The sequence below is a fragment of the Saccostrea cucullata genome, unplaced genomic scaffold (assembly GCF_032062105.1).
Source record: "Saccostrea cucullata isolate Sc308-1 unplaced genomic scaffold, CSIRO_AGI_Scuc_v1 ctg90, whole genome shotgun sequence".
In the NCBI taxonomy this organism is placed as follows: Eukaryota; Metazoa; Mollusca; class Bivalvia; order Ostreida; family Ostreidae; genus Saccostrea; species Saccostrea cuccullata.
In genome coordinates, this window is record NW_026940868.1 from 1,155,937 (window position 1) to 1,178,733 (window position 22,797).

At 34.7% G+C, this 22,797-nt stretch overlaps 3 protein-coding genes across 6 annotated transcripts; 2 read left to right on the forward strand and 1 right to left on the reverse strand.

Moving 5' to 3' along the window:
* On the forward strand, nt 1-11,116 carry LOC134256547 (uncharacterized). The gene is made up of 4 exons (XM_062739225.1): nt 1-3,306; nt 3,376-3,970; nt 6,628-6,785; nt 6,961-11,116. Exons 1-4 carry the CDS (start codon nt 1-3, stop codon nt 10,201-10,203), a joined length of 7,302 nt encoding a protein of 2,433 aa, XP_062595209.1. The 3' UTR covers nt 10,204-11,116.
* Nucleotides 11,117-11,575: 459 nt separating this feature from the next.
* On the reverse strand, nt 11,576-17,026 carry LOC134256525 (telomere repeats-binding bouquet formation protein 2-like). 4 transcript variants are annotated; one of them, XM_062739186.1, is made up of 7 exons: nt 16,885-17,026; nt 15,448-15,548; nt 14,012-14,093; nt 13,351-13,484; nt 13,092-13,156; nt 12,618-12,801; nt 11,576-12,296 (listed from the first exon to the last, which is right to left on the reverse strand). In XM_062739186.1, exons 2-7 carry the CDS (start codon nt 15,524-15,526, stop codon nt 12,196-12,198), a joined length of 645 nt encoding a protein of 214 aa, XP_062595170.1. In that variant the 5' UTR covers nt 15,527-15,548; nt 16,885-17,026; the 3' UTR covers nt 11,576-12,195. The 4 variants fall into 4 exon arrangements, with proteins under 4 accessions (XP_062595170.1, XP_062595171.1, XP_062595169.1 ...); XM_062739187.1 differs by lacking the exon at nt 16,885-17,026 and adding an exon at nt 16,100-16,132; XM_062739185.1 differs by lacking the exon at nt 16,885-17,026 and adding an exon at nt 15,869-15,913.
* LOC134256527 (methyl-CpG-binding domain protein 2-like) lies at nt 16,649-22,267 on the forward strand. The gene is made up of 6 exons (XM_062739188.1): nt 16,649-16,773; nt 17,512-17,674; nt 18,371-18,508; nt 19,291-19,381; nt 20,027-20,181; nt 20,684-22,267. Exons 1-6 carry the CDS (start codon nt 16,664-16,666, stop codon nt 20,777-20,779), a joined length of 753 nt encoding a protein of 250 aa, XP_062595172.1. The 5' UTR covers nt 16,649-16,663; the 3' UTR covers nt 20,780-22,267.
* Nucleotides 22,268-22,797: the final 530 nt, after the last annotated feature.

Sequence of the window (22,797 nt, forward strand, 5' to 3'; positions counted from 1 at the left end):
ATGGCAAGTAACATAGAGTTGTGTTCTGAAGAAGGGGGTCAAGAGGAGGAAGAGCACAGAGAGGATTGCTTCACAACTGACCTTTCCACATGTCAAAGGTTAGATGAGGATATGGCAGAGGTCAAGGATAACATCGGTAAAAGTGATTCTGAAGAGGAGGAAAAAGAAAAAGACACCAGAGAGGCTTTACAAACTTTTAAAAGAAAAGATTCGTCAGAAAATATTGTGATAGAGATCAGACCTACTGCCCATACCCCCTCCCCACCCCCTGTAGGACTGAGGAGGTCAGGCTCCATGGAGAATGTGTCAGCTAAAGACTACTTGGTAGTAAGAGCTAATCGGAAGCTAAAAATCAAACAGAAAAATCTGGAATTACAAAATGATACTTCTTTAGATGTGGAAGATAAATTCAGGTTCCCAACTGAGTCAGCTACTCCTAGTCAAGAAATCATATCGGAACCAGGTTCAGGGAGTGTTTCACAGAGTCAAGACAGTTGTGGAAAAGTAGCCCCTCAAGAACTGAGGGAAAGTGTATGTGTTCAAAGTGAAATAACTAGTCAAGTGAAAGATCAAGATGAACTGATTGAAGAACAACAGGAAAGTGTTGAAAAAGAACAAATGGAAGAGAAGCACACACAGGAAGAAAAAGTTCCTGAAGCTGTGGGTAATGGTGAAAAAACAGAAGACAATGAAAATGAAAATGTGCAAGAAACTAGAACAGCTACGGAGCTCAGTACAGATAATAAAGCTGAAAACCAATCAGATTCTACTGAGAAACTTGAAACAGATGATGCTAGCAACCTAAAAGAAGCAAAAAATGGCCAACTAGAGCAAGAAATTGAATCTTATCCAAGTGTGGTATCATCTGAATCTCGTGATGTAAACAACTTTAGTCCTTTTTTCCTATCAGATGATGAGGAAGGGGACAACATTCAAGTAGCGACATTTTGTATGCCGAGTTTTGATGATGATATTGATGAACTTCTCCAAGATATACCGGAGGAGCAGAGTGAAGAAGAAATATCTGAGTCTGAGAATGACAAAGGAATAAATGACAATAAAATGCAATATCCCCAGAAAAATCAGCCTTCTACTTCAAATGAAAATCCCTTTCACCAAGATGACCCTATTTCTATAAACGTACATGAAAATGGAACATTTGAAAGTCCCATGAGTAAGGTTGCTGGAGAAGATATGTGCAAGCCAGAAAATTCTTCACCTAAAAATGAGGATAAAACAGAAATTTCTCAAGAGCATAGTTTCTCACAGCTTGGAAATGAAACAATTTGTGAAGATCAATATTCAGCCTCTTCTACTGAAGCTCAAAGCGAGAAAACAATTTTATTTGAAGATAACAACACAGCTGAATTGTCAAATACATTAACATTAGAAACAAAAAACAGTGATTGGGAAAATGATGAGAGTCCCAAGACATACTCGGTAGAAAAAGAGGGATCAATATGTGAAAGAGATGACACTACTTGTATGTTTAAGACAACTTTAGTAAATGAATCAATTTGTGGCAATCTTTCACATAAAGCTGTGGACAATAAAATGGCCCCTGATACCAAATCTACAGACAATGTTAGTGATACAAACCCTGATATCAGTACCCTTGTAAGTAACTCAGACTTAATAAAAACAAAAAATGAATCTGTCCAAATGCATGACTTTGATTCCAAGTCACAAAAGCTGGAACTGGATATAGAAAGACCATCAAACCAACTTAATTCCATGGAAAATCAAAAGGCAAATGATTCACAGACAGACACACAAACTGAGTGTTCACATTCAGGTCTACACACAGAAGAAAAACTGACAGATGAACTTCAAGAAGCACATCTCAATACAAATTCTTCTTGTGAAGATCCTCAAGACACCACTATGATTGCAAGCATAGCTACTGAAAGCTCAAAAGCAACTGTTCAGCATACAAGCTCAAATGAAATTTCCAAATCAGACAGTTCATCAATGAAGTGTTCACATGAAGAGGTAGAAAGCACTACTTCAAGTGAAGATCAAGTGAAAAATACTTTAGAGTGTACAACCACCACAATGGAACAACTGGCACTACCAGAATCAAATCAAACCATGTCACCAAAAGACAAAAATACAGATTCTTATAGTACCTTGACTAAGAATGTTTCGCCTGAAATGAAAAACCAGTGCCTTACATCTCAAAGTGAATCATCAACACCTGAAAATAACATAACTAGCATCTTAGTTCAACCCTCAACATCTGAAAACATGTGTTCTGATAGTGAATTATCTAAAGCAATGTTAACACCTGACAATGAACTAACTCAAACTACGACAACACCAGAAAACAATACCCAATGTGTTGAAAATGATCCAGATATAAAGAATGTATGTGTAATTGTGTTAAACTCTGAGAAAGATACAGAAATAATGGCTCCAACCTCATGTAATGCAAAAGAAACTTCATCCTCTGAGGTGTCAAATGAGGTGCCTGATAAATGGGAATCTTTCAGTGCATCAACAAAATCTTCCAATTTGGGTGATTCCTTGGAGTCAGATGAAGAGGAGAGTTTTGAAATTGCACCAGTAGATCTCACTTCTAACATTCTCTCAGAATCAGATCCTGAATCTCAGAATGAAAATCAACCACAAAAAGAAGACAATAGCAATTTCGAAGTTCTAAAACATGAGCTCCTAAAAAATCTAAAACTTAAATCCTGTACTAAAACAGACTCTGTGACAACAGATGGTGACTATGAAGTAGAAGAAATCATGAGAAATGAAGTCATTAATGATTCAGAATTGTTCCAACCCATAGCCTTGGTAGCCACAGAGATCTGTAATGAATTTACAGATGACTCCACTAAAGAGGCTGTTTTTCTGGATGGAACACCAGCACCAGCTGAAGACAGAGATCAGACCCTGGGTAGGTGGTCAGACAGCTATCTGAGTGGGTGTACCAGTGGAGAATCGGTTTACGAGGATGCCACTGATTCGTCAGGAGAAGACTACAGTACATGGGACACTTTCCAGTGTTCTCTGAATTTGAAGGAATCCTTAACAGAGGCAGAGAAAGGGGAGGGGCCTCATGTCAAAATTGTTGAGGTTCCATCAGAGGAATTTCAAGATGATGAGGGAGACATTGATGAAAGCCAGCAGTATAAGACTGTAATCAACCTTGATTCACTACAAGAGGAAACACCAGTTCAAAATGAGACAAAAGTGGATGAAGATCAAGAGCCTTTCATTGGTGAAAACAAATGTGTGATTGTCATTGACAAAAAACCAATGAAAAGGGACAATTTAAAATCTGTTCAAGCTGTTGATGCTGAAATTGAAACTACAAGAATGATGGCTGAAAGAACAAATTCAACTTTAAATCCTCTCTCAGAAGAGGGACTGGGGGAAGATGCTTCATGTATGATGGTAGTGCCCTGGAAAAAGAGAACCCGAACATGCCCATGCATTTTGAAGAAGAAACGCCTTCAGGCCATGGCCAAAAAGTGTGTCAAAGGTCATGAACAGGCCAGCCTTGTTAATCAACGTAAAAAATTATATGACATAATTCACAGCCTTAACAAAAAAGAGGCCATCAGTTTACCCAATGCTGCAGACTTTGACAACGACATGATATGGAGGTTACTCAAGACATTAATCACTCCTAAAGAGAATCTGTTCTCTGAAAATGAGGCAGAAAAACCTACCAGTCCCTCCTCCAATACACAAAAGGAAGATCAGGTCAAGGTCTTCACCTTTTTACATCCCTCCTCAAACAAGACCAAGTTTGAATTCATTCCTTTGAAAACTCCTAGGAAGAAAACCCTGCCTTTCAGTGTGAAGGAGTTGTTTAACAAGGAGGTCACCAAGGCCAGGAGGAAGAAGGAGGTCAACAGAGGGCTTATTTTCTTAAAGATGGTCACCGGGAAAAATACATTTATCAAGGAAAAAGGTTCTCCAAGGAACAAATTGTCAAAAAACAAAGAGGATACAGGTATGTGCTGGTGACATTACAAGTCTGATGAAAGCCATTTACTTCTATTCCTGCTTTGACCGATTCCTTCCACACTCATAAAAATCATATTGCATACTGACTGCAGAAAAAAATAATTTTAATGCATTAAGTATTCATAGATAAAACAGGACAGAAAACTTCACTTAACACTTCTGATGATGGAGATGTACTATTTTTCAATGAGTTACAGTAAAACCTGTATATTTTGACCACTAGGTCCTAAAGAAATAAAATCTAATGAAAGGGGTTTAAAGTTGACATCATATTAGGCAAGATTTCAGATTACACAACTCCCAGACAAGAAAAGTTTCACTGTATTAAATCTTTTTGCTTGATTACAAAACAGTAACTTTAACATGCACTTATGTGATTCAAGCCCATGACGTACCACCTTTTAAATATAAATAGGATTTTTCTTCATTGCAAATTTAAATATCAAGAGAAAAATATAGGAATTTTTGCAAATGCTGGTTATATCACTCCTCTCCAATTTTTTTTTTTAAGGTTTGGGGGTGGGGGGGTGTGTACCAGTATGTATATTAATTAACAGAATTCATAACTTAGAAAAAAGAAAACAAAGTGACATTTATGATTTTTAAATGGCCATGATCTTACATGTATATGTATAAAAAGTGATGCTTACAAAGCTGACTAAAAATATTTTTGTAGAAGTATACCAACAGCTATAGAGAAGTGACTTTATTTGTCACACTTTTAGTGCATGCACCTCCTTAGCCCAAGGGTTAATAGACCACCTGGACATTACACAACATTCTTGGCTACCATTCACAAAACAGCTCATTGGCTTAACTATGTTTAGCTTTATACAGATTATTAATGATATAATTCTATTACCTCATAACCTTACAAATATTTATTCTTTTAATATGTTCTTTAAGCATTATTTAGTAGCTCATTGTCAGTTTCAACAAGTCAATTCTTATCAAAAAGATCAATTTTAATCATTATGTAGGTAAATTGATCCCCTTTTAAACCTTAGTATATGACTGCAACAGAATTACCCATGTCGTTTAATTAAGCTGACATGCAAGATCTACATTGTATGCAAGTCTGTGTGAGTTATATACTCTGTGATGTGCCAGTGGGAATTACAGTATATAGAATGATTAAAGAGGTGTGCAGATAGCCCAGTGCATTACTCTTTACTAAAGCTCACATGGGAAAACATTGATGCCAAATAAATATATAATATATAACATGACCTTTGATTAATTTCTCTCTTTCTGAATATACAATATTCAATTAATATCTCTAAATGATTGAAATATATGGAAAAAATGAACAGTATTTAGGCTCAAAGTCTGTTTAACAATATAAATCAGGAGCAGTGCAAATACGGGCCTCTAAAACATCAGAAGTGGGATCAGGTGCAGTGTCTTTTTTTTTATTCTTTAACCGTATACTATCTTTGCACATAAGAATCTCTCCACTGATATTAATGCGTCCCAAAAGAGAACAAGCAAATGTTAAGTTGCAGGAAAAAAGTGGTCAAGTCAAAGGAAATCAATTTCTATTAGCTGCATTCTGTTCAGACTTTGGCAAAAATCAATAAACTGGATGCAATAGCAAGAGGAAGAATTAATAAGTTATTACTCAGATCACAACTGTACTAGCTCCTTATAACACAAATGTGTCAGTGTGGAACTATTCATGAAGATTCTATATATTCTTGTGTGAGATAATATTGGATGTCATGGTGTCCTCAAGTATTCTAAGATTGTCCAACTCAAAACTAAAGGACCAAGGTAGGGGGATGCAGACAGCATAATTATATGTCAGACATTACGTAATTTGCAGATTTTTAAAATGGCAGTAGTTCTGATTCTATGATGAAAATATTCATGTTTAAGTGCCAGGTACTTTTTTTTCAATTTGAAACCTGAATTGTACAAATTTGTGTATGAATGGGGTTAAAATTACATGCTGTATCTTGTGTAAAAGTTTCATTAATATATGTGCCTGGTATACAGAAAATATTTTATATTGACTATGTTGTACACCTGCAAGTACAATATGGATGAGTCATAAATAATATAAATTGCTAAATTATTATCATGTATGGCAAACAGAGAAAAATCCAATGATGCAAAGATGATCAGTGTTTTATTATAGTGGTTAAGAATACATATATATATACACACATTTGAAAAAAAAAATTAACTTCAACAAATTCCAAAAAAAAAAAATTAATTTATATGCATAGCCCAGCTATTATTGATTTCCATTGTTTGTTCAATATGATTAGAGTATTAACCAAATGTTCCATAGTTATCAGCACATGACTCACACACAAAGCAAACAATTTAATTACAGTAAAACGTGTATAGATTCTGGGATGAACAATTAATTTCTATAAACATAAACTTAATTGTTTTATCTGTTAAGTTCACAATATCTTTTAAGGATCATGGGGAAAGAAAAAGCATGCATTATAAATATGATTGCTATAACCGATGTTACTTTAGAGTAATGCTGCATTACAGGTTCTAGAAAAATGGTGCAGGCATTACTCTCAGTCACAAATTTAACTTCCGGTAATCAAAATATACAAATGAAAAGATGAAATGACATTCATAATTTTGCATCCTAAGGATTTGTTATCTTTGTATTTTCAGATGCCACCATCAAGAGTCCAAAAATGTTCAAAATGTCTTCCACTCAACTGGTTCTGCCCAAGTTGAATCTGATTGGTCGATCGCCCTGCCCCAGATCCTCTGCCCCATCACCCAAAGAGCTCCTGGAGACTAGTCTACTCAGCAAAAAGTCCCAAGAGGTAATCATTAACCTATTTTGTTATTTTTTTCTTCAAGAAATTTAAAAGAAAAAAGTTCTTTGACCCCCCCCCCCCCCCCAATAAAATGGAGTGTTTCAAACTAGTTAAAGTAGTAAAAACTTTTAATCCACTTAATGTAAAAACATCTCATTAACCACATGTCTCTCTTTCTTAGATTGAGGAAATGAGCCATGATGCATCCCCTACCCTCAACAGTATGCTTTCTGTGGCTTTGGAGATGCTCCACACCTCACGACTGGATGATGCCGAAAACCAGCTCTTGCGGTTATACCAGAGAATGCAGGAAAAACCAGAGGACAACACCAGAATCCTGGTGCAGTGTCTGTCCAACCTGTCAGACATCTGTGTCAGACGCAGTCGTATGTGTCGGTCTAATCAGATGGAGTGGCAGTGGTTAGTGATGCACGCCATCGCTCTGTTACAATACACTGTGGAAATCTGTGATTCAGAAATAGAGGCCACCACAGACAATCAGGATGTGGAATGGTTCCAGGAGTACCGCCAAACCATGATTACCAAATGTAAGCCCCTGGAGGATAGCTTTAATCGGGCTCTGTACAACTGCCTGAAACACGAGGGCAGGAAGTTCATGGATCCTTTTCGATCATTTTCTTTGCCAAACACTCCCACAATGCCAAACAGACTTGGGTTATTCCCACTTGCTTCTAGTCATCAATTTTACATCAATCCCGGACTCAATTACAAATACTCTTCCACACTAAATAAAGAGAAAAGGGAAACCGTAGATGACATTAGTGTAGGATTAGACTGGTTGTCAAAGTTTTACAGATACTGCAATGATCGTCTGCAGACTAAAAATTTGGGAGACATTTATAATAAACTTTTCAAGAAAAGATCACGCGTGGACAGTTTGCGACATGAAGATGACACAGAAAGTGTTGTGTCGGATTCAGCTGGATCGCTGGACTGGGACCACAGTGACCTTCAGGGAATCGATGAACTAGAAACAGAGGAACCAGAGGAGTCCCCAGTCACTGAGCAAACTTTCGCTTTAGCTGTTGCTGAGTGTGATATGGAACAGAATGGGTGGGATTTCTTCTTAAATGAAAGAAAAAATTGCAAATTTACAAGTGTGGTGCAAGTGGCTTCCCAAAATCAAAATGACACTGAAAAACTTGAAAATAGAGCAATATCAAAAACCAAAGAAAATGAAAATGAAGTGAAAGAGAAGGAAATTATTTCTCCTTTACATGAGCATAGCATCAAACATACCCTGGCAAAATCCTATGCCAGGCTTGCTGAAAAAATGCTTTCAGAAGGGGATTTAGACAAAGCAGAAGTTCTCTTTGAACAAGTGTTGAACATTATTGAAGAGATTCATGATGGAACAGCAGGGATGTTGAGGTTTGGTGCAAAAATCAGTAAATTTCTTGGAACAATAAAATCAAAACAAGGCAAGACAGCAGAAGGACTTGAATATCTAAACACAGCTCTGAAAACCTACAGAGACCTCCAAGACAATGCTTCCAACTATGAGATTGCAGTTGCTTTACTAGAACTAGGAAATGGGTACAGTGTGGGCAAGAGCAATGATGATGGTGTGTTTGAGGATGCCATTGCAGCAATCTGTGAGTTTTTTGAAAAGGATCTCTCTGATGAAAACATGAGTTCTAGCTCAAGTTCTGGGAAATCTGACACTGTGAACTCAAGGACAGCAGAGGAGGAGGAGAATATAGAGGAAGCCATTCACTGTTACAGGGAAGCTCTGTCCCTCCTAGATGCATATGGAAGTGAAAACCAAATGGATGTTGTGGCCAAATCGACCATGAGACTAGGGGACTGTTACTTTATGCAGAAGGACTATGACAGAGCATTAGAATGTTATGAAAAATCGCTTGCTTTATTTCATTCTTCCAGCACCCTTGGACGTGAATCTATGATAGAGCATGCTCATGTTACCTGTATGGTGGGTGTTTGTTCATTCATGTTGCACATGTATCCTAGAGCAGTGTCCACCTTTGATCTAGCACTGCACCTCATTAAATATGCCTATGGGCTGACAAGTACTTTCATTCATGCACTCCTTCTTTCCATGATGGGAATCACATATTATAAAATGAAAAACTATCACAAATGTGTGACCATGTGTTATCAGGGTTTTGAGATCTTCTGCAGCATCTATGGAGAAAAACTCCCTATGCTACCAAAGAGGAAATTCTGGTTAGTGTGTCAAATATTGTATGTGATGGGGAACTCTTACAACATTCTGAACCTACACCAGAAGGCTGTGAAATATCTGACTGTGGCAAGAACTTTGATGATGGCTTGCAAGATGAGAGAAAGAAGACAGTTCATGCGAGTTCTTCAAGTGTTGGGAGACTGTTATTTTGCACAATATGACTATAAAACAGCTTTACAGTTCTATAACGAGGCATTAGAGTATGGAGACTGTGAAAGTCAGGTTTCCTTTGATGAAGTGTTTGATCCAAATGCCATTGGTGACAACATGACCATGCACAATCAACTGGTCAGCAAGTCTGCTGAGGCTCACATCAGCATGCAGCAGTACCAGAACGCGGTCCACTATCTGGAACAGGCCCACGACATGCAGGAAGACATGGGCAATGATATCAAAGAAGATCTCATACATACTCTGACACAGCTGGGGCAAATGCACTCCAGTGCTGGTGATGTGGAACAAGCTATTGACTCTTTTAATGAAAGTCTAGAGGTATACAGAGAAATTCATGATGGAAAACTAGGTAAAGAAATGTGTTCAACTTTGGGTAACCTGGCCACAATGTGTTATGTAAAAGCTTGTCTCTGTGAGGAGATAGACAGTGAACTAGAAATGATTCTCACAACAGAGCAACATTTCCAAGATGCCATGGCCCTAGATCTCAACCCCAGTGTCTGTGTGAAGTATGCTAACTTCCTGTACAGTCAAGCAAACTACGATGATGCCATCATGTACCTGGAGGATGCTCTGGGGATTGAAGGGGTGGAGGATGCCTCTGATATAACGTACGGGGGTCTGGAGAAGGTGACCCTCCCCGACTGTCTACAGGATGAGGTGGACTCCCAAGAGGAGGTGGTCCTGTCCCCCACAGTCCTGGCACGCTACCTCCTCATCCTATCCCATAAAGCAATGCACCAGTCTGAATCAGCCATGCGTGCCCTCATTGACCTTCAGGCTGATGTCCTTGACCGAGATATTCCCATTTTCTACTCTGTCCTTGGTTACGCTATGATGGAAATGTCCCTGTTTGAAGAGGCCATGTGGTGCTTCTCTTGTGCAGTAGACATTGAGAGTGATTACAGACTGGCACTAGACAACTACAGTCTGTGTTTATGTATTTATCTTTACAAAACATTCATTAAGGGAATCGAAGCTATCTGTCAACATGCTGGGTTACCATGCTATTACAATTTGTAAAATTACAATTTGTAAAAAAAAAAATCTCATAATAATTTAATAACTCTAAATTGTGCAGAATTCATTCATGATCAAAGATAGTGGCATCAAGAGTCTTCCAGTTTTAAAATTTTCTTTTAAACTACAAATGGAAATAATCAGCATTGTTTTTACATGTACTACAGTATCAATTCAGAAACATAATGATCATTTCAATAAAGAAATGTATTGAGGAGTTCCATAATCCCCACTGTTCAATTTGGAATGTTGTTCAATATTTTTGTTAATTAATGGAGTATACTGCATAAGCCTCTAGATAATTTTTTTGTCCCCATTTTATTTTTGCCCATTTTCCTCCTCATTAATGAGGAAATTCAAAATGTAGTGAATTCAACAAATACAGATATTCTCTTTAGAAAGTAACTGCATTTGTGCAGATTTAAAGGGGGTGAATTTGTGTGTTATTGATTAAAAATTATATGGAACAAAAATAACCCTATATACAGTAGGTACTCATATAAAGCTGCCACGTAATTCTCATTTTCTGTAAATTAAAGCTAGTGAAAATGACGTTCAAGCTTTTTGTATCCATTGTTATTATTTTTTAGACAGGGTCATTATAAAGATGTATATCCTTTCTCTGTGATATGAAGTCAGCATTTCTTGTACATATATAATTGTTGGAAAATATGGAAGCTTTAATAATGTTAATGTGCACATTTTATTTTAAAATGTTTTGCGTTTGTTTTTAGTTTTATTATTTGTGTGTAAACACAAGCAAGTGCTAAGAATTGTTGTACACAGAGACTTAATTTTGTGTACTAAGTTCTTTAAAAATTTCTATGAAATTATAACACACCAAGAAAATTATGACAAATGGAAAATATGAGAATAATAATTGGTATATTAACCCTTTGGAATTTCAATGTAAAAATAGTCATTTAATTTTGTAAAAAAAAAAGGGGGGGAGGCTTTTTAAAGTAAATTTTAAAAAAGGTAAAATTTCTGCTAAGATCAGACTCTTGATCATCAAGGTACAAAGTGAATGCTTTAAACCACTGAGCTACCAATTAAGACAGATTACCATTGAATGTGGCAATTTTTAAAATGAATAAAACATTGTTTTTGCCAAAGTGACAACAATTTTTTTCCTATTTTCCCTATCCTCTCCTTTGCAGGAAAATCTGAATATAATCCAGCAGGAATAATAAAATGTGTTATTATTTTTTGCTACACTTTAACTTCAAATTGAAGAAAATCTTTTTCGAATAATAATAATAAAAAAGAAGTGGTATGCATTTTGTAAATTTTATTCTGAATTTTAGTAAATTCTTTTACATGAAACATCTTACAAGCTATACTCATACATGTATCTTTATGAAAAGCTATTAAAATATTACAAAATGTGCTATATACACTTTTTTACAAAATGTTCTTTACTTTTCTCTATGCAATCAATCTTGAAATGAAATTAGTGAAAAAAAAAAAGACCATGTCATTTTTACAAGGAAAATGTTTGAAATATGTGTTACTTCATGTTCAATAAAACTGTTGTTATCCACTGCTGTGTGATGATTTTTATCCTATTTATAAATTTATTTTTTTATTTGATTTTTCTAAAATTAATAATGAAAAATAATAGCATGACAAGTAAATCTTTAAAGCTCTCATTATCAAAATACTCTCTCAAGATAAATTAATTATCAGATCTATAGATTATCATTAAACAATAAAAAAATATTATTTCAAGGTAAGGTATATGAAGTCCAAATCCACAATTCCAATGTCACTATGACTAATCAAAATCATTAGTTCCAGTTCAGCAACTCTCTCCTTTAAATTCTCCAGCAAAAACAATTATCAGGCTTGTCCTCAAATATTTTCACACACAAACATGTTCAGTATAACAGCATTTATCTGCTTACCACAAGGCTTAAATTTACTTCTCCTCTTGCAGGTGTCATTACTTTCTTTTTAGACTGTGAAACCCATTGAATTTTTTTTATGAGCTGTTTACTTTCTGAATACTTCACAACCGTTTTGTCCAGGAATAAATTCTTCCAGTACTCCAGTTATTTTAGGAATATCATCAATATGGCACATATGTTCTAAACCTAAAAAATATTTTAATAAAATTTATCATATATTATGCTTAGGATAAAAAAATTATGTTCACCAGACTATGAATGCAATTGTTATTTCCTTTCATTTACATGTATGTCCAGTTCAAAAAGTAGGCGAATTTCAAATTTCCACAATAACTACTAACAGTAAATATCAGCGAGTAATTCCCTTGCAACTTTGAAAATATGCAATGACATTTTCTCTAACCTTGCATTCCATTATAGGAGATACTTCTCTTTGTTTATTACCATCCTCACAAAAAAATTCTTTCAAAATCCCAAAACCTTGACATTGTGAGGATGGTTTATTACCTGTGTCTTTCGTACCGGCATCTTCCGCTTCTTTCTTTTCTGTTGTCTTTTCTCTGGTCATCTGATTTGGGTGGCTATTTTCTGTGGTCAATTTTCTGGCTTTAGGCTTGCCTGATGCAGCTACATCCTCATTTTCAGTCTGAGTTACCTTTCCCCTACTGCGTGTCTGTCTGCCTGTCCTACTCTGGAAATCAATTTGGAACTTAATATACTTTCAAAGAGACAGTAAAATCAGAAGATATTTACATAAGAGGACTTGTAAAATAATTTGTAAAATGAAAAGTAGAATTGGAACCAGGGCCTGCATTTGAATGATCATAATTGACAAATAATTCAGCAGAACAAAATTTGGGCCATCTGGAGTGACCTCAACCGACACTTTAATCAACAACTTATTTGTAAACCATAATGGAATTCTTAAAAGATGGCAAGGAAAGATCTTGGGCGATTCAAGCTATAAATTATATTTTTTACCTGCTGTTCATCTTCCTTCAAGGTTGAATTACTGTCCCATTTGTAAACCCCTTTCTCTCTTGTTGCTAAAATGGAGAACAAAAAAGATATCCAAGAAGGGTCTAATTTTGCATTATTGGACGTTTAAGAATTGATGATAGAAATTACCAAATAACTGAATGCCAAAATAAAATGCAACCTGCAGTTTTAAATCTACCAGTTCCTCACATGATGATTTGAAAACAAGTTTATGATTTATAATATCTGAATATAGAGCTACCTTTGTACACTTCCTCTGGAGGGAGCTTATAGTCCATAAGGACAGACTTGGAACCTCTGGAATCACTGTCAGATATAAACATTGGGTGTAGGACAGCCAAGTGTTCACTCAAGTAGGCCTCACTTGTGAAGATTCTGGTTTTGAAAAACAATCAAAACAAATGAAAAACAAAGAAAACAAAAAATGAAAATGTTAAATTATCAATCCTTATGACACTTCAGCCTGTAAATAAGCAAACTATTATATGTAAGGGACTGTGCAAATGATTTTTTCAATAGTTTAGGTAAGAAGAAAAAAAATCTTCTAATTATTAAATTGAGCACATGAGCCATTTTTCATAGTTGTTTGGACAGTAAACCAAAGGTTGCTGGTTCAACCCCTCTTGTGGACACTTGAAAGTTTTGTTCTTTTATGTGCAACTTTTTAGTTTATTTCATTCCAACCAGTTGCAATAAGTACCTGTTTATGCTGGGGAGTTAACTTACAATGGACTGATGTCCCATCTAGAATGAGTCCAAATGACCCTCATCTGCTTTGCACCCAGGAAATACATTTTGAGTACCAGACTTATGGCTAGGAGAAGGATTTAACATTTGAACACTAATTTTATTTTCCAATGCTAACCATTTCTGAATATACAAAGAATGAGTACTGTACTTACTGTAGTGTGTCTGGTGCATTGAAATCTTGGCTGAAAACAAACATGGCTGAATCCAATGGAGCCCTTTGCCCACCATTTTTTTCTGTGAAGAAAATAATATCTGCATTGCAATAAAAACACTCATGTGAAGAAACAAAGTGTGCAGATTTTTTGCTTTACACATGACTATGTACTACATGTAAGTAGCAGGCAATTAATGTCTTCATTGAAAATATATTTAAAGCAGTCAAAGTATGATAAAATACAATTTGAATGAAAATGGAAGACCAAGTAAACAGTGACCATGCTTGAATTCAGACCACTTCTCAGTCTAATTCTAAAAAACAAAAAATTTGGTCAGTAACCTTATCTGAAATAGACATTCAACCAAGCATAAAACTGATCTTGAAAGCATAAACTTACTGTGCCTTAATGTCAAAACTAATGCCAGCATTCATTCCATGTTTTTAAATTATAGAAAGGAATTCCCTACAACCTTAGCCTGGAAAACATTTGACCTGACATGCAACACCAAATTAAAGTTTGTACTAGTTTCATGCAAAGATACAAAGTCTGAAAAAGTTAGTCATACAATCTGTCAAAACCAATATTTTCTCCCTAGACTCTCGCATTCTCGGATTTCATTTGGTGGATTTTGAGCAATTAACATCAAGGAGCAGCTGTGTTACTGGTACTCCGAGATATTCCTCTGACTCTAACCCCTGCTTTTTATATTGTGACATGCAATCTCACCTGCGGGTCACAATATAAAAAGCAGGGGTTATAGAGTCATAGGAATCTGAGATTAAGTTACTGGTTAAAGCGTGGTCCGAAAAATCTGACGTTTTCCAGGCCTTTTTCACGATTTTGATATTTTACATGCCTGGATAACGTCAGAACCGGTGCCATTACAAAAACTGGAAATTTCACTGTCTCCTACCGAAGTTGATTTTTGATACTTGCGAACCGAACTAACTGCCGAAATAAGAATTTATCAGTAGCACAATGCCTCTTGTACTCACCAATATCAATGAAAAGAAAATATTACTCCACATTTCGTCACAGGACTTGCAAGATTTAAAATACACGAAATGAAGACAAATCTTGACAGTCTGATAAAATTGTTTTCAACAGATTGTAAATTCTAAAAATGAACCATAAAAACAATATTGGTAAGTACTAAAAGTGTTGTACTCTTGATAACTTGTGACTTTGAAATTTAATTTGATTAGCAATTATCTAAAATCAACTCGAGAATGCGGCCTCCGGTTGGAGGCGGCGATTTCCCTGTTTTCGTAATGGCGCCGGTTCTGACGTTTTCCTGGCACATAAAATATCAAAATTGTTAAAAAAAAAACAGGAAAACGTCAGATATTTCGGACTAGTTAAAGTGGTGTTTGAAAAAGGTTTGCAATGCTCTGATATTGCATTTAATAATAATATGTTATCAAACTTACTCCAAATATTCTTAAATTTCTGTGAAACACTGGAAGAAAACCATGCAGTATCTTCTTGAAATATTTTCTTTCTGCTCATTTTGTAATGAATGGATCATCAACTGGATAAAAAAGAAAACAACCAAATGTAGTGTACAGTCATAATTCTCAATTTCTCTTTATAAAAAGAAAAGACAGATAGGAAAAATATAAATGCTCTAATAAATCCCTAAAGCTGATGAAAAAAATTGTTTGTTTTTTTTCCTGTTGTCTATTGACTTCCCTTTACCCGTTTACACTGAAAATAGTCAAACCTTTCTGATTTGGGGGGACCAAAATTGGGTATACACAACTTCATGTCATGTGTAATCAATTTCAATTCTAGTCAATCGCTTAAAAAAGAGAATAAAACATTCAAATTCTTAAAAACATTGTTATTCACACAAAAAGAACCAACAATTTTGAATGTAGAACTCCCTGCATTTCTAACTCGGCTTTCTTGCACCTTTTAGGCAAATTGGGTAAGGCTAATTGAGGAAATAACACTTTCACGTTGAAAAGTTATTGATAAAGTTATCGATATATTCAATTTATTGGCTCTTTGGAAAATAGTATAAGTATTTTTTATATAATGATTATGAGGAATTTTAAATGAATTTACCACAAAACACACCTAAAATATTATGCCGAGTAACCCAGTTCAAGTACGATCTACAGTACCTGGCCATAAGTGTGTCATAATTTTATTTTTCCACTATATATTTCATTGAAAAACACATTTTTCTAAAATATTATTGCAGTGTCATTTGTTGTTTCTTTTTAATGTCTAACAGCACCATAAAATGCAGAATTTGTTGTAGTTTCTTCACATTATTTCAAAATAGTTTTATCTTTATGCATTACCATGAAATCACAGGTCAAGTGCAAAACAAAAATTTTAAGACTTCAATTTGTTAAGAAATCATAGTAATTTGAGGTTAGAATATTTTGTCTTGACAATATTTCATAATTTATTCTCAATAGTTTAAGTATCATTTTGTTTATCATTTAAGATAAGAAAATTTGAATTATTCTGCATGTTTCAGTGAAAAAATCATGAAAATTGAGCCAAAATTGACTTCACAACAAGTTTTTACAAAAATACGTTTTTCAATGAAATATATAGTGTAAAAATAAAATTATGACACACTTATGGCCAGGTACTGTATCTAATAATTTTTTGGGGGATCCACAAAAGATGGAAAAACGCAGACTGGACTGTGTTGGACTACCCCCAGGCTGGAAGCGAGAAGAAGTAGTCCGAAAATCGGGACTGTCTGCGGGGAAGACTGATGTTTATTACATAAGGTTCGTAAAAATAGTTTAAATCGTCTTTAGAATAGAAAAATAAAACTTTTGTGACCCTCGAGACAGAGAAAATTAGCATATTTCGCGTTTTAATTTTATGTGTTTTTTCACCTTTGTCTCGTCCATTATGGCCGACGGGGTGCATCTGACACCACTGTTAGTCCTATTTTTGAACGGCTAGGAATGATAGTTATAAGGAGCGTGGAGTTACTTTGTGAACAATTGCTGAAAAATATTCATAAATAAATACAAGGGCAATAACTATTAACTTTCACTTTCAATATCGAATTTTTTTTAAAACATAATTTTGATCATAATCAAGAAAAAAAAAAAACAAAGGAAAAAGAAGAAATGGCTTGGGTACATAATTATATCTATGCAGACGGCATCTATTTAGTGAATTTCTTATGGATACTTTTAGGATTCCAAATCTACTGTAATAAATAATGGAAAAAAACCACCCACCCCAACAAGAGAAACATCAGTACAATGATTTATTTATTTTTTATTTATTTAGGGCAAAGGAAATAATTCAATTGGTAACTGTAGTCATATTTGGACTGACGTAATAAATATTTTAAAATATTTTTTTTAATATAATGCATTTGAAAAAAACTATTGGGTACTTGAAAAAGTTTAAGTGAACATGATAAAGAAAAATTTAAACTAGAACCAGTAAAAAAGTACAAGTATGTTGAAATTCAAAATTTTAAATTGTTTCTCATTTCTTATTTTTAGTCCAGATGGTAAGAAGATAAGAAGCAAACCCCAGCTGGCTCGACAGCTAGGTGAACAGTTTGATCTTAGTGCTTTTGACTTCCGCAGTGGTCGAATTAACCACAGTCAACTGAGAAAAAGTAAGCGCCCACAAGGACCGTATGACTTCACCAGAGGTTTGTCTGTATCTCTGAACTCCAGGGTGTCTGGCTGCAAAATAATATATCACTATAACATTTATAAGCTGATTTGTTTCTAACATATTCTGATAATGTGGTCTTTAAGAATTAGTAGGTGGTAAAACTTTTCTAATTTTTTCTTTCAAATTATATAGCACTTTTCATAATTAAAAGGATAACCTTATTTATAAACTAGGCAGCTTCACTAGCCAAGTGTCCGATTTGTTTACTCTCATCTCCGGGAGTTAAAGGGAAACAAACTGGACACTAGGATAGTGGAGATGATGACTGTTAGTGTATATGGTCTTCTGTCCAGCAAATGGTGTAAAAACATTAAAAGCTCTCTTTTAAGTTGACAAATACTAAAGTTGCAGAACTTGTGTACAATATTGAATACAGTTGGTATAATTGCATGTTACTTGTGTAAATAAAATCATTAAAAATCATTCACCATTGATAAATATAATGATTATAATCTTACTGGTATTTGGTCATTTTTAAAGAATCTGAAATTTTGATGCATAGAATTTCCAGGTTTAAATTTGGTTACAATTTGTCTAATGGGCGAATTTAAAACGGGGCCATTTATTAAATTTTATTTCTAATAAAAATTTATTCAAATTATTTTCAGAATGAAAGGGCGAAAATGACACTGGGCGAAAATAACCCTGTATACAGTAATCATTTATTATCTCTAATAGCAATTTGATTGTTATTTTTTAGTATTGCCTATCAGGCAGACAGCCTCCATCTTTAAACAGCCAGTCACCGTCATACACCGAGAGGAGAGCAAGACAAAATCAGAGTTAAAACATGGACCACAAGATCCTCCCAAACAGGTCAGAGGTCATTTTGTTATGAACTTATCACATTTTAAAACTGATTTTAGGACTATTGGTCTTAGGACTATAGTAAGTTGTTCATCATTCACCTGTCTGTTAGTTCGCCTCTCTGTAAACAATGTTTCAAAATGCTAATTCTTCTACAGTTTTGATCATTGTCAATTAAACTTTCTGCTCAAGTTGTTGTGTTGCCACATTGCAGTGTTTGAAACTCACTGTAAAATTAGCTGGACGTCCAGGGCTGACTGCTAGTGAAAGATGCCCTACCGAAGTTGTACGAGCCCGAAAAAATAATTGTCTTTTACAAGTTCCTTTTAGCAATATAGTGAATGAGGCCAGCTCACTATATATTTGATCCCGGACTTATAAGCTGATGAATTCTACCCATTTGTTTGTTACACATTGCAACCAGTAATCTTTGTTGATTTGAGAGAGTTTTATGAAATATGTGAATTTAGATTTATGAAGAAAAATTACTCATCCACCTGTTCGCCTCTGACAAAATTAGTGCGTCTTGGGCGGTCGGATGCAAGGTTATTTCAAACTGCCATATTGATCAAGAAAAGAAATTCAATGGCAGTCTGAAATGCGTGTTGATTATTTGGATCGTTGATCAATTTGTATCAATATATTTTCTTCTATTTCACATTTTGCTCAACAAGACATTGTGTTATTCATGCATTCTTTAATGCGCATCTATAATTTTTTTTTAATTGAGTATGTAATCAGTACTAAGAACAAAATTTTCTGTTGAGTAACGCCATTCTGTCTGCTTTTAGTTGTTCTGGGAGAAACGACTACAAGGCATACAAGCTTGTGATAGTCAAGAAGAGGTCATCAAGGCACTGGATCTGCCCAGAAATGTACAGGGTAAGTAGTTATAGGGGTAAGCAATTCTTAAAGGGGGTACATATGCATTTATATTGAGGGGGGATAGAACTGTTCGAATTCAATGTGATCAAGAGGATGTCTTCAAGCAGAAATTAAAGGGAGGAGTAAATGGATGTGACATCATGGGAAGTGGATGTTCCATTTTATATCTGTGTTTCTTTTGCATGTTTTTTTGTACTTGGTCACTTTTGTTGACACCAATTTCAGTACCATTTATGTAAAGAATTACTCTCAGAGTAAAATCGATGTAAAAAAGTTATAAAAATTGAAGAAAAAAAATGTTTGAATATAAAAATCAGCAGAAAAAAGAAGTCTAGGTTCTAGAAGAATGTATAGTTAATATGTCTTTCTATATGTAATAAATTTATTATGCATTCTAAAAAGGCAGGCAATTTGAGAAATAATGTCAATGTTTGTTTAAATGCTTTCTATAGTATTAAATTTATTATGCATTCCAAAAAGACACATAATTTGAGAAGTAATGTCAAGGTTTGTTTAAATGTTTTGTTATTTTTGCTTGTTGGTACTTGTTGAAATCAAAATCTTCAGTAGTCAAAATATACTTATTTTATTAGAGTAGGGTAATATGGAACCTTCTGTAATTCCTGTGCCTTTATGTTGCAGGTGTAGGGCCAGAGCTGACAACAGAAAACATTTTACAGAGTATATCAGCAGCTCTCCACATCAGCAATAGTCCTGTTGTGGGTCAGGGTAATAACAGAGCAACAGTGGCCAAAAACCCAGGTGTCAACATCGATGTCTATCAACCACACATACAGGTAAGGACCATCACATGCATCAACTACTAGGACGTAACAGGTAAGTGCTATACAGATTAATAAGCTTAGATGTCAACATCAACATCAACTTGTATCAACCACACTAAATGGTGGACAGGATCCGATATGTATCAACCATACAGACATATAAGCATCATAATCCTAGGTGCTCATTGACAAATATCAAACATACATACGGGGAAGGACCATACATGTACATGATCAAGATGAAATGTAATCAAACACATATACAACTTTTTTGAAGTAAGGACTATACGCTATGATAAGCTTAGATGTCCTAACTCAAGAGCTTGTTGATAGCAGTTTTATTTTTAGTTAGAAAACAAAAAAGATCAAACTCAAGATGGTAAACTTTCAGACATATTCTTCAGATTAAATTTGTTTTCAGAATTAATTTCATAATGTTTTTCCATATTTTCCCATCATGCAACAGAGTGATTCTTTGTAATCATTAAAACAAAGTTAACCTTCTCCATTACAGCAAGTAATTGTGTCAGAAGAGGACATCCGCCGACAAGAACTGAAGGTGATCGAGGCCAGGAAGAAGCTGCAGGACGCCATTAAAGGACTAGTGTAGTGTCCGCGTGTGTAGGAACTATTTATATAAAACTGTCATGTCAAAACCCAGTAGATCTGAGATCATGATATGTGTCTTTTTACTTGTGAGGGCTGTACAGTACCCCTAACTGTGGTCCACAGACATTGTATGTGTGTGTATTCATTTTGCTTTTACCATAGAGTTGTCAGATTTTCATTGTTTCTGTACTAATGTTAGAATGACTTCAAAGATCATTTGTCATATATATTGAATAAAAATGCATCCAGTGACTTTTTTGCTATTACAGCATAATGTACGACTTATACAGTATTTTAGTATTTGCACAAGTTGATTTTTCACCAAGTCAGTGTAGATTTGATTTAGCAATTTCTGAATGTACTTTATTATACACATATTAATAAATGTACACAAGTATGGATCTGCTATATCTGATCATGTTGTTCCTTTTGGGTACTCTGTAGCTATATCTGAAATGATACACACAGCATACAGTGTGCTTTGTGTATCATTTCAGATATAGCTACAGAGTACCCAGAAGGAACATTACTTCTAGGATTGTCTTGAAGTTAAAAAATATAGGTATTGATTCATTACAAAGTGTTTAAGTTAGAGTCTGATCTTAGCCATAAATTCCAATACCATGTATTGGAAGTGTAGAATTTCACTTCTGCAGACCTGTCATGGGTTAAGGTAGTTCAATCCTGAGGTTTATAAAATTAGCAGCTAAGTAACCAAAAATAACTCATAAAAGTATCTCTGAATCCACAAAGTTATGTAAATTTATCCACAGTATTTCTTTAAAGTTAAAGATTAAAGTTTATTATATTAAACAGGGAAAATCGTCAAATCTCCAATATATTTGCAGAAAAAGCGAAATGGAATATCAGCGATGCGTTTTCTAATTGCAAATTGATCAGCAAATGTACCTAACAGCAGTCGTTTAAATCGAAACATTAAGATATGCTCGATGTTTCAATTAGAAAGTAACTTTTTGTGTGTCCCATATCCGTTTTAGTGTTGGTGTGCCCTACATCATTTCTGAAAACAAAATGATTTATACTTTTTTCTTGGATAATTAAAGCATAATAAACTATTAAACAAATCTTGTTTTTTTTTAAATATTAGTTCTAGTGTAAACGCGGAAGAATAAAATGTCTAGTACATCTGGACATGCGAATAATAGGTCGAATTTTAAAAATGTGTGCCCCGCATCCCGGGTTTTTCTTACTTGTTTTCGAACTGTGTCGAAGTGTTTGGAGCAATAAGATTCTATCACGAACAAACGTACAATATATATTGTAGTTGATGTTCTTTGGCATACTTTAGGCAGGATACAGATTTAATATCCATTCTTTATAAGTGCAAAAATATCAATTTCTTACATCGAAGCGGAGCATTTGTCCTCCATTTTTGTGTGTCCTAATCCCGTACGATGATGTAGATTCCCCGCCGTGAACTATTCATCCTGTTAATTATATCATTAATTAAACTGATCATATGGCAAGACATTTTGTGTTTTTCTTTTGTACAGCTCATGAATTTTACATATCAGACTTCATGTTAAATCTAGTGGTCTAGAAAACCACAAGACTGTCTTTATAAACAGAAGAGGGCCATATTAATGCTTGTCTGATTTTTGTTATTTTAGTTATATATACTGTATGCAGGTAAATTTTCACCCTTGTTGCAATTGAGCAAATTTAAAATGGCCAGAATTCAAAGAAAATGGCATTATCTCTTGAACAGGACTGTGTGAATTCAAAATGGAGCAAAATCGTTTGCAGGTGTAAAAGGGCAAAAATAAAACCGGATGAAAATAACCATGTAAACAAATTTCTGACTTGGGTCTTCAACTTTTTGACCTCAAAATTAACAGGACTTAAGTTCAATTGACCAACAGTGTAAGATTTCATTGCAAACCCTCCTAGTCATCACCAGGAAATAATTTCATGAAGATATGAATATTTGACCATAACCTTTTGAGCTCAGTATACATAGGATTTTTCTGAACATTACTGGGTTATATAATTTCATTG

What these genes read in the sequence shown, in the direction of transcription:
- LOC134256525 (XM_062739186.1), bottom strand. Translation starts at nt 15,526, where the DNA reads ATGAGCAGAAAGAAAATATTTCAAGAAGATACTGCATGGTTTTCTTCC. An exon ending in TCCAGAGGAAGTGTACAAAG is followed by an intron (nt 13,157 to 13,350) that starts GTAGCTCTATAT and finishes TCTCCATTTTAG; the next exon opens with CAACAAGAGAGAAAGGGGTT. An exon ending in TGAAGGAAGATGAACAGCAG is followed by an intron (nt 12,802 to 13,091) that starts GTAAAAAATATA and finishes ATTGATTTCCAG; the next exon opens with AGTAGGACAGGCAGACAGAC.
- LOC134256527 (XM_062739188.1), top strand. Translation starts at nt 16,664, where the DNA reads ATGGAAAAACGCAGACTGGACTGTGTTGGACTACCCCCAGGCTGGAAG. An exon ending in TCTGCCCAGAAATGTACAGG is followed by an intron (nt 19,382 to 20,026) that starts GTAAGTAGTTAT and finishes TTTATGTTGCAG; the next exon opens with GTGTAGGGCCAGAGCTGACA. An exon ending in TCTATCAACCACACATACAG is followed by an intron (nt 20,182 to 20,683) that starts GTAAGGACCATC and finishes TCTCCATTACAG; the next exon opens with CAAGTAATTGTGTCAGAAGA.
- LOC134256547 (XM_062739225.1), top strand. Translation starts at nt 1, where the DNA reads ATGGCAAGTAACATAGAGTTGTGTTCTGAAGAAGGGGGTCAAGAGGAG. An exon ending in AAAAAACAAAGAGGATACAG is followed by an intron (nt 3,971 to 6,627) that starts GTATGTGCTGGT and finishes TTGTATTTTCAG; the next exon opens with ATGCCACCATCAAGAGTCCA. An exon ending in TCAGCAAAAAGTCCCAAGAG is followed by an intron (nt 6,786 to 6,960) that starts GTAATCATTAAC and finishes TCTCTTTCTTAG; the next exon opens with ATTGAGGAAATGAGCCATGA.